At 39.5% G+C, this 12,115-nt stretch overlaps 1 protein-coding gene across 1 annotated transcript in view; it reads left to right on the top strand.

Moving 5' to 3' along the window:
- Nucleotides 1-12,115, top strand: part of thsd7aa (thrombospondin, type I, domain containing 7Aa) — a 437,777-nt gene that overhangs the window by 237,595 nt on the left and 188,067 nt on the right. Inside the window, exon 7 of the mRNA XM_055157370.1 lies at nt 2,561-2,716. Within this exon, the coding sequence (XP_055013345.1) occupies nt 2,561-2,716 (156 nt within the window). The remainder of the gene's footprint in view (nt 1-2,560; nt 2,717-12,115) is intronic.

Below are 12,115 nucleotides of genomic sequence, written 5' to 3'. Positions count from 1 at the left end.
AAATTAAAAATATATAGATCTTTGTTAAAAACACAGTGGAGAAGAAATAAAAGGCAAATTACAATATAAATATAATCCGTGCATATAATAATGTCCATATTTATTGTTATTGTACATGTTTTCTGTGCAGCAAATGAAAGTCATAACGGTAATGCAAACTCTACATTCAGTATTATTCTTCCGCGCTTTGGCTGCTGCCAGTTCACCCTTACAGACAGGGGTCAGCGATGCAACCTCAGATCAATACAACACTTAATTAAAAATCTAAACTCATTAACTATTAATTATCAGTCTGGCCTTAAGGTTTTGCAATCAGGTTTTATCTCTTCTAAATATAGTCTAGTCTGCGGCAATGTCTGCTGTAACAATCGGACAAACTGATCATTACAAATTTAACCTTTCCAACCCGACGGTATTGTATCGTAAAGTGTATTTATTTAATTTTTTTTAAACATAGAGATTGTAGAGCAGCTGGATATATAGTTTATTTTGGATACATTTATGTTTTTCTGTGCCTTCTTTCATTTTCGATGTATGTTTTATTTATTTTACGTTTTATACATCGCAAAACTGAGCTAAGGTTCATATTTGTAGCCTATATTTATTTTCAATTTGAGAGTTTTGCGTAGATTATCGATAACAAAGTGGGTTTTTGAGAGAGGGAAATGCTGAATAAATGTATCGTGTAATTAAAAAAAATAATCGTTTGAATAATCGGATTTCAATATTGACCAAAATAGTCCTTGTAATGATTTTTTCCATCATCGAGCAGCTCTACCTGGGAATATGTTTTATAAAACCACCATAACTTTCCAGCCATAAATGATAGAAACTTAACTTTTTTTCCCCTTGAAAAGCTGAGAGTTGAGGCATTCCGAACATTTTTCCAGTATTATTCTATGTCACGTGCACGTTACGTAAAATTAAGAAAAATATCCAGATGAGGACAAATGTACTAAAATTGTCCTGAGATCTTGAAGCGTTGGTTTCTCTCTTTTCTTACTCATCCTAACATACCAATCTGTATATCATTTGTTCATTCATTTTCAGAATAAAACCAAAAATAAGAAAATGAAAAAATCAACAATTTTCTTCATTATTTGTCTCCAGACCCAAAATGAAAAAGCAGATAATGATTCATTTTTTTTCAGTTTTCGATTTTTGTATTTAAATGAATAATGGAAACGGAGAACAGCCGTTTCCCATTTCTGTGACTTAAACTGCGATGACTTTTGCACCACAAAAAAAGACTGGACTGAACCAGGACTGAACCAGGACTGAACCAGGAATGAACCAGGACTGAACAGGATTGAACCAGGACTGACCAGAACCAGGACAGGATGAACCAGACTGAACCAGGACTGAAACCAGGTTGAACCAGACTAAACCAGGACTGACCAGGTAAACCGAGGACTGAATGTGGACGGCAGTGTTGCGCAGACTGTCGGGTGATCAGGATTGAGACCAGGACCAGACCAGAAACCAGGACCAAAACAGGACTAAACCAGGACTAAACCAGGATTAAACAGGACTAAAACAGGACTAAACTAGGTCTAAACCAGGTCTAAACCAGGAGGACTAAACCAGGATTTAACCAGTACTAATCTTGGACTTGAGAGAGAGAGGGAGAACCCCAAGCCTGTGGAGGAGAGTGTCCGCAAAGCGCGATTGGCAGCCACCCGATCATCTACAGGGGCGCACCTCCTGGCCCATCCCAACACTCAGTCCTGGTTCAGTTCTGTTCTGTTGTAAAACAGGAGTTTTAGTCCTGTTTTAGTCCTAGTTCAGTCCTGGTTTAGTCCTCCTTGTTCAGTCCTGTGTTTTAAGTCCTGTTCCTTTTCAGTTAGTCCTGTTTATCCTAGTTCAGTCCTGGTTTAGTCCTCCTTGTTCAGTCCTGGGATCAGTCCTGGTTTAGTCCTGTTTTAGTCCTGGTTCAGTTCAGTCCATGTGCGGTGCAAAAGTCATCACAGTTTAAGTCACGGAAACAGGAAACATCCGTTATCTGTTTTTTCATTTTGGTTTTGGAGACAAAAAATGAAGAAATTTTATTTTATTTTTTTTTGTTTTCTTATTTTTGGTTTTATTTTGAAAAACGAATAAATGAATGACACACAGATTCATCCCAATCTCTCACTGTGCTTTCTCCAACTTTCATAGGCCACAGCGTCAGAGTAGTGCTAAAAAACCCCAAAAACTAGCAGGCTGACGGTGCACTTCTTGGCTCTCTGACAATACAACATTATATACTAGATGCAGAAAAAAAAACAGGAAACAACCATTTAATTTTGAGCCCAAGAGCTGCTTTTACAATACACCGTCTGGGCTTGAGCAAACCAGATTTACTGAATTACATGGAAGAACTTGGGCACATCCACTTTAAATAAGAAATGATCACGTTTCTCATGCAGCAGGAAGTCACCGTACAAGAACTCTCTCAATTTTTTAAGCTATAGATACTGATTATTTTTCCATAGCATGCAGATATCAAATAAAACTCTAAAAAGCACGGTGCTACTTTTGATTCTTCCTGTTCTTTACCCTCTTCCTCTTTCCTCCGTAGGACTCCGGCCGGTCGACAGTGACTTGTGTCTTGGAGTTCCCCCCAACACCACCCAGTTCTGCCACATCAGCTGCCCCGTGGAGTGTGAGGTGTCCGCGTGGAGCGCCTGGGGACCCTGCACCTACGAGAACTGCCAGGACCAAGTGGCCAAGAAAGGTAAGACCGGCACACACAAGACCTGGACACGCCGAGCTCCAGCAGTTTCAACAAAAGCTGATTTCACTCTTATAATGGGGTCCCCTGAGTCCCCCGTCCCAGCAGATTTATCCAAAACCAGTGATTTGTCCCAGTTTTATACAAGAAACGTCCCAGGTGTCCTTATTTTTGACCAATTTGATCGAAACCAGGACTAAAGTAAGACTAATCCAGGACTACATCAGGTCTAAACCAGGACTAACTAACACTTTTATCACAATTTTTGGACTAATCAGATCCTCAGCAACAGTAAAGAGAAGCATAAATTGTCATTTATTTTGCCAAAATACAAAGAAATGTGTTTGCAAATGAGCACAAAGCAAAAAAACTGCAGCTACAGAAGTCCCTCGGATTAGGATTGACACGACAATGCACAATCTCACACGCTCTTTTCACACTTTTATTTTTATCAACCATCCCAACCCGGGTGTGTCCCAGTTTAGAATTTTGAGAAAATCTGGTCAGCGTATCTTAGAAATTGATAATGTTGCTGACAATGGAATGAATTTCGACTTAAATTATTAACAACAGGTTCATTTTGAAAGATTTGTAGCCTCCAAACAAGCCTCACTCTCTTAGCGTCCGAATGATTTACCTCAATGTATTTACGAGCACCTTTTGCAGCGTTCAGAGGCCAGAGTTTTGCTGTGTCGACATAATACTAATAACCCAAAACCAAAACATGCACAACTGGTAAAATCATCCAACGAAGGTAGTCCTGACCAAACTGAGCTCCTGACAGTTTCCCCAGCAGCACTGAAGGACAACAAAGTGTATCTAAACCCTAACAGTGGAGAAAATAGTTTATGATTAGATGCAGACAGCAGATTTTACAAGATATCTGTATTAATTTAAAACAAATTATTATTATTATTATTATTATTATTATTATTATTATTATTATGTTTATTTATTTCGGACAGTAATACATAGAACATAAATTAAAAAACAAAAACAAAAAACTAAAAAAAGACAAAAACGTAAATACATAGATATAACACAAAAAGTAACTATTTCTATTCTATAATAACAGGCAAAATAAATGTTACGCAGAATTTTCCTTGTGTCCGAAAAAGGAGTGGGAGGAAGTAAATACTTATTTAACCCCACCCTTTTTTCTACAGTCCCAAATTAACGAAGAACAAATACAGACTTCTCATTTCCTGTACATTATAAGCAATAATTGCACAGTACCTCCATTGCATTACAATCTAACAGACAACAACAAATATATGTATATTATGTACACAATATATACACATCATATACACAGATATAATATATATACATACCTACATACACATCACATACCCATGCATACCTATATATATATATACATATATACACCATATACATACACATACATATACATGCACACATATACCCTAAGCACTCATTTCTTCCGCACAGTATTTTGAAATAATTAATTTTTTAATTGCCCTTTTGAATACATGTATATTCAAACAAAGTTTTAATTCTATTTTCAAGTTGTTCCATAATTTCACACCACAAACAGAGACACAAAAACTTTTTCTTGTCGTTCGAGCACGAGGCAATTTAAAATTCAAAACGCCTCTTAAGTTATAGTTTGTTTCCCTTTCACAAAAAAGTAGTTGAAGATTTTTTGGTAAGTGCTTATTTTTAGCTTTATACATGACTTGTGCAGTTTGGTACAGAATCAAATCATTCAGTTTGAGTAATTTGGCATGAATAAACAGTGGATTAGTGTGGTCATGAAATTTGACATTATAAATAATTGAACTACTGTATATTACATGAAGAAAAAATGTCTATTGTCCTCAACATTTCCTAGTTTAAGTTACATGTAATTGTCTGGAATTTAAATTATGCTTGGATGCACTTATAGGGTGTCCAGGCTGGCGCCACCTAGTGCCTCCGCTCAATTTCATTTCTCTCCAGCGACTAGGTCAGGAATCAGAATACACTAGACAGTTTGCATGAACCCCGGAAGTTGTAGACCGCACACCGGCCAATCAGAGAACAGCTGTGAAGCCATGACGTCCAAACTCAAGCGTTTGTCTGGGTCCATTTTGTGGTACAACATAACAGTAAACAAAACGTCGAGATGGAAGAAGATGAAGACAGACATTCTGTGTTGGCAACGATTCCCGAGATCGAGGATTTAAAGCTGGAACAAAGAGAATGTTTGGTGAATTTTATCAAGGGGAAAGACGTTATTGTCCTTCTTCCTATGGGATTTACATACGTTACGACCAAACAGCAGCGATTGGTTAAATAAAAAAAGTACCCGCCTATGGTCAAGCAAACAAATCCTAATGCTGCGAAAACTGGGACATCCCTGGTTTGGGTTGATTGGTAATAACAAAATTGTGAAACGAGCGTGTAATTAAGGAAAATTGTTCTGCACTCAGCCCATTCATGACGAACATGTGTGTCAGTATAGTCACATTTTCTTTATGTTTTGGTCATTTTTAAGCCGCTTTTCTGTATTTTACCTGAAGAAATTACAACTTATGCCTCTATTTACTGTTGGCGGGGATCAGATTGGTCAAAAATAAGGACATTTCTTGTATAAAACTGGGACAAATCGGTGGTTTTGGATAAATCTGCATGGACAGGGGACACAGGGCTGAAAACAGGTAGCCTCATTCATCAGCCAGTTTCACTTTGTGGAAACCGTCTGACCTCACAGCATTAGAATTCGTTCGCTCTATGGTAGGCGAGTACTTTTTTCAAAAATTTAACCAATCGTTTCTATTTGGTCGTGGCGTTTGTAATGCACCGTTAACTGGTATATTAAGCTTTTCCCAAATCCCGTAGGCAGAAGGACAATAACGTCTTTCCCCTTGATAAAATTCACCAAACATTCTCTTTGTTCCAACTTTAAATCCTTGATCTTGGGAATCGTTGCCAACACAGAATGTCTGACTCTTCGCTGATTGACTGGTGCCCGGACTCGCACTTCCGAGGGTTTGCGAACCATCTATTGTATTCCGATTCCTGACCTAGTCGCTGGAGAGAAATGAAATTGAGCGGAGGCACTAGGTGGCGCCAGTCTGGATACAAAAGTGGGACTGTCCCGGGTAAATAGGGACCTCAACATTTCCTAGTTTATATTACATGTCATTGTCAGTTTTGTAATGCAAAGTCTTGACAACTGGAAGTTAAATTATGTTTGGACGAACTTACAAATCACCCAGCTGATCAGGTTTAGGCCAAACTTGTAACGAAAGCCCAAAAACCTTGATACGTTCGACTAATCAGGGCCCGGCGTTTGGTCCGGTCGGAGGAGTCGGACCAAACCCCTTCCCCTCTTCACCAGCGCTTTGTCATTCTCGCCTCGTTCTCTCCCTCCGTCGTGCGCTCGCTCATTTCAGAACGCCGTCAGCGCTGTGACTAATGCGTGTTGACTCTGCCCTAATGAAGCGCCTCAAATGAAGGGGACGGACACGGGTTCTGTTCAATGCATCTTCATGATAAATTCTCACTCTCCGCTCTCGCCTCTCGCCTCTCTCCTCCGCCGCTCTGGCTGTCTCCCCGAACATGCGCCGGGGTTTCTTGTTTCTCATTATCCGTACGTACAGACAAGCTTTTAACACTGCTCAGCCTCTGAAGGTTTAGTATGGAAATGAAAGCTCTGTGATTAGTGACGGAGTTTACACTGTGTTAAGGATTCAGCGCTGAAAGAACTAAAGAGGGACGACATGACACTGGCGCGGAATTAAAGGCCTGCTACCAGATATTTTCACATGGATTTGAGCAGAATTTCTCTTGGCCGAGTGCAGATAAATTGTAAAAGCAGCTCTTGAGGTTGAAATATGTCCACTGTGTACTGTCTGCATCTAATTATGAAGCAGGTTTCTCCTTGTCCAATAATGAGGAAGTGTGCATTAAAGGTTGTACAGAGGATTTTCCAAGGAACGAGAAATCCAGTGACTGTTTGTCCTTTTTCAAATGTGGCGCATGCGTGAAACCACCCCCCCTCCCCTACAGCTCCTACGTAGAAACACCTCCTCCCGCCTCCTCCTTACGCCAGAAACAGGTTTGTTTACAGCCGGTGCACTGCACATGACTTGTAAACAACTAACTACAGTGTTGGTTAGACAAGGCGGAGAAGTGAGGAGCGGGGGGAGCGGGTGTGCGGACATTTCGTTCGCGGACGAGAAGTGAGGAGCAGGGAGAAGAGCGGAGCAGGGAGCAGGGAGAGGAGGGAGGAGAGGGGAGCGGTGCGCGGAGATTCTGTGCCCGGAGAAGTGAGGAGCAGGGGGAAGAGCGATGGATCGGGCAGCGGGGACAGGAGCAGGAAAGGGGTGCAGAGAAGAGTGCGCGGAGATTCAGTGCGAATTAATTAGCTACAACACGCAGCAACAAGCGGACTCTTTCTTTGCCTTGAAAATTACGTTTTCAGACATAGGATATCGCTTTTTGTGTCCTGAAAAACGTTTGTCTTGCTCTTGGAAATAAAGTACTAAGCAGAAGTTTCCTGTCCAGGAGTAATTTGTGGACCAGTGGTTCAGTCTTTAGACCCTGCGTCTGCTTCAGTCGCGCCATCGCTGGAATGAATCTTCAAGAATCACCTTAGTTTGGCTTCGCTGCTTTTCCCCTTGTCTTCTTCTTTCAGCGACCTCAAAAACGGACTTTTTCTTTTGCGGCGAACTGCTCCTGGATTCTTGTCGCCATTGCAACAAACTTTGTGCGAACTGCGAGGAAGATATAGGTCAAAAAAAGCCGCTAAGAACTGTTGCGTTGGTGGAGTAAACAGCGTCTGTGCGTCTTGCGTCTGTGGACTGCGTGACAGTCGTACGTAAACCACGTACCGGCGGCGCGCAGGCAAGTCAGTTACACTAGAAACGTAGGGAGATTGATTGACAGCCTGTCAGCTCACAGATAACGAGGCAGTGTCGTTATCTATTGGCAAATGTTTAGCCCCACCACGTCCAGAGTTGATGAATTTTTATTCTCTTTTTTTTGGTCATCATAATTACAAGGCTACTGCATCTCTATAATCTATCATTGACAACTTGAAATAAAAAAAAAATCCAACCTTTAACATTCTAGTTGTTGTTGTTAGCATTAGGGACGTGCAAAAATACTGAAATATCAATGTATTGTATCGCTTAATATGATGATACAGTACTGATATCTTGGGCTACTGTATTGATATATCGCCAAGAGTATTTTTTGGTATATTTTAAATTATTTTGTTACTGAGCTACAGTTTTGTTGCTTGTTCAGAGGAAGAAAACTCATCTATGCGACACATTTGACATTTTCGTTGTTTTGATGTAAGACTGGGCATCATTAAGAAGTTGCCGATACGATACATACCTCGATACAAAGGCCATGATATGATACATATCTCGATACAGTGAGCTTTTGATCCGATCCGATATATTTCAAATCAATTCGATAAGGTTCAATAAAAAATAAAGGTTAAATCATGGCTGTGATACTAAAAGTCTTTATTAAACCACTTCTTGTGCAAAGTTCATATGAAACACACCAATTTTAATCATCAAAACAGTGAAAATGTCAAATGTGTCGCATAAACAAGTTTCCTCTCACTAAACAAGCAACAAAACTGTAGCGCTGTAACAAAATAATTGAGTAAAATATATTAAAAAAATTAAAAATACTCTTGGCGATATATCAATACAGCAGCCCATGATATCAATACTGTATCATCACATTAAACGATACAATATATCGATTTGATATTTTTTGCACACCCCTATTTTTATGATTAAAATGTTTGTGTTTCCTGTGAGCTTTGTACAAGAAGTGGTTTAACAAAGACTTTTAGTACCACAGCCGCGATTTAGCCTTTATTTTTCATTGAACCGTATCGAATCGTTTTGAAATATATGAATCGAAAGCTCACTGCATCGAGATATGTATCATATTACGGCGTATGTATCGAGGGATTGTATCGTATCGGCAACTTCTTAATGATTCCCAGCCCTAGTTAGCATTACCATGGTCTATGAAGGTTGTGAAAAAGGACCTCTGCAAACTTAAAGGTGCATTGTGCAACTTTTCTGATGGAGGGTTCATCAAATACTTGTTTTGTCTGCTTGCTTTTCTTGGTATTTTCGAGCTATAAAACCACTTGTAATTGAATAAATGTAAGATAGAGCTGTTTAATGTCACATAAAGAAGCAGGTAACAGACCCTAACCATAAAGTGACATAGTGCACCTTTAACTCTTTCCCCCATGAAGACGACATTTGACGACCCCCCCTGTTCCCTTAATGACGACTTTTGACACCTCCGCCGTATCACTAAAGACGAGATTTGACGACCTTTAGAAACAGCTCGGTTTTTCACATTTAAACAGAGACTGTGATCGGTCGGGGCCACTACAACCCACACTAGACTGACCAATAGGATTCAAGGATATGTTTTTCGCCGATTTTTTCCGAAGTTAATCGAAATAGTGACGATGGTAGCTTCCGGAAAAAAACACACACGAAACACGTGCAATGGAAAGATCGCGGCGCTGCGGCCCACAGTTTTAGAAATAATGAGGAGCGGACGTATTTTATGGATAAGTTTAGAGAAAGTGACTTTTATAGATTTTCAAAGTGATGATGTTGAAGTTGATTATAAAGTGGAAAACAGCGACGGACTTTCGGGGGAGAAGGTGAGAATGCCGCTGATGCGTCTGTGTGGAGTCCTGCGATGTCCAAACAAACTATCTGAGCTTTATACTCGATTATGAACCAAAATTGCCCTGAAATCTGGATGTTGCTCAGGCCAGTCCTTTAAAATATTTCAGTCTTTTTTTCCAAGATGCGATGTATAACAGAATCGCTACAGAAAAAACACTTATGCGGAGCTCTGCACACGAGAAAATAACCAAGATGACAAATACTGGACTCACACTGACGGGGAAGAGTTTTATTATTATATTATTATATTATAATAAGCTAAATTATTTGAATAAGTTAAATGAGTTGAATAAGTTAAATGGAAAAAAATTGATTAGGTGCACACAGGTGTACGATAGGTAAAAACAGGTGCACACTTGGCTCTACTGTATCTGGTGATATGAAATCTGTTTAAATACTTTGACAAAGTATATATTTATATTTTTTATGAATATAGTACTCAGAACATGCAGATATCAGATGCTGAATGTAGTTTTTTGTTTTCGAGTTTGCACCTGACCAGGTAAACTCTCATTTTCAGTGAGCTGTTATACACTTATAAATGAGTTGAATCACATTTAAACATCCATAAATGAATAGTTCTGAGTCTAAGGTTTCCAGAGATACAAATATGTCTGTGTTACAATTAAGTTCATGAGTGTAAAAATCATTTATAATCACTCGTGGAAGTCTGTTTTCTTTTATGCAATTAAGCTCTATGGGTGTAGCCCTAGTAACATATGTATGGGTTGTTCCTAGTAGGCGTCCAGGGGGGAAAGAGTTAAAAACATCAATAAAAATCCACTGCAAGTAGACTAGACTAAGTAGACTAAGTACACTATAAAAATATCTCAATACTAAACATGGTTATCACATATTGAACCTTTTTCTCATATTGCGCAGTCCTCAAGTACAACTCAACCCTTCTCAAGTCAAGATGCGATAAAACTGAAAACCAAATATGACTAAAAATGTTTTGCGTAATAACTGAGAGGCCTCTAACAAAGAATTAAAGGCCTTCTAATAGATTTTTTCCCCGTGTATTTGAGCAAAACGTGTCTTCCCCCAGTGTGTGTTAGTTGTTCTTAGCTTTAGCATGATGGCAAACTTTACTCTGGTCTCTGAAGATTGTGAAAAGTCAAGATGTGTAACTTTGGATAACTTACAATGTCAATAAAATGTTTACATAGGAACAGTGGTAGGATTTTGTCAAAAGATTAAAGCAGACTTGTCAGAGCTTAATAGTGTTATAGTTGTTTCCTCTCACTGTTTCTCCTCTCAAAGTTTTATTTGGACAGATTTTCAGACGTTAGACTTTATTGTCCCCACGGGAAATTATTTTTCACAAACACAAAGATATTTGAGAAGTCTTTATTCGCTTATTTTCAAGATGCCATATTGCCGATCAACTCCCACTGCAGATGTGAAAAATATCAACATAACATTGTTCAACCCAATGTGGATCATAGTAAAACCTTTTTTCCAAATAATCCAAGTGCAATAAGTGCAGAGCTGTGAGTGTTCAAACTGGAATTTTACAGAACAACTCAAACATGTATGAATCACTGAAAATACAACTGACATCTACAAGTCAGTGTGCTGTAAAACTGAAATCCAAACTCTGCAGAACTTGTACAAACAAGCATTCAAGACATTAGATAAGAAACCTATACCACATCATTATTGCAATATTGTTAAAAATATAAAATGTTTGGCGAATGTCATCATGTTGGCCAATCTTAGGCTACGTTCAGACTGCAGGGCTTAATGCTCAATTCGGATTTTTTTGTGAAATCCGATGTTTTTGCGAGGTCGTTCACATTTCCAATTAAATGTGACTTGTATGTGACTCCAGTGTGAACATTAAACGGCCCAAAAGTGTCCCACATGTGCACTGGAGACACGACGACGTCAACCGCAGCGAGCGTGCTCTGTGTTTACGGAAGTTGTCCAAACATGGACGCAGCATTGAGCACCTGGAGATTTTAAAGTTCCTCTCGTACCGGAGCCAGAACATGAACAACTTACTTGTTTTAAGGAGGAGATTGAGAAGGAGAAGGACGAGGTTTTTGGCCGTGGTGTTTTGTGGGACAGCGGCAGCGACGTCCGTTGAAAGGAACGTGTGGATGTGGAGACGTAGCCAAGAGTGGTGAGTGGCGATGTGCTTCACTTCAGTGACACAGAGTTCATTAACAATTTTCGCCTACTTCAGCGCAGAATAGTGTCGTTTGTGGCTTGTTGATAATGTGTAGGTGGATGAATGCGCTTTGGCCGTTCAGACTGAAGTCGCATGTCAAAAGATCAGATATGTATCAGTTTTAGGACCACATATCGAAGTGGCCTGGGTCACATTTGAAAAAATCGGATACAGGTCACATAGGGGCCAAAAAATCGGATTTGGGTCACTTCAGGCTGCAGTCTGAACTTAGCCTTAGTCCGGTGTATAAGATTAAAAGGAGAAATTTTATTTGTCAGCTGGACAAAAGTTTATTTGGTTGAATACATTTCTCAGCTCACCCAAGCTGCTTTTTCAGTTCTGGTCAGACGCTGGTGGACACTGCCTTATATCTGTCTGCAGGGAGGAGCTAACTACACTGAAACTACTCTAGAACTAACACACACACACACTTGTTTACAGTTTCTTTTAGTTAGTTAGGCTTATTGAATTGGACTGAGTGTGGGGTCATATTAGTTCAGTTCAGTGCAGTTTAGACATGAAAAGTAAACA

Source organism: Boleophthalmus pectinirostris, unplaced genomic scaffold (genome assembly GCF_026225935.1).
Source record: "Boleophthalmus pectinirostris isolate CB_2022bp ecotype Guang Dong unplaced genomic scaffold, ASM2622593v1 HiC_scaffold_21, whole genome shotgun sequence".
Classification (NCBI taxonomy): Eukaryota; Metazoa; Chordata; class Actinopteri; order Gobiiformes; family Gobiidae; genus Boleophthalmus; species Boleophthalmus pectinirostris.
The sequence above is the reverse complement of the archived record's forward strand: the minus strand, read 5'-3'. Positions and strand labels throughout refer to the sequence as shown.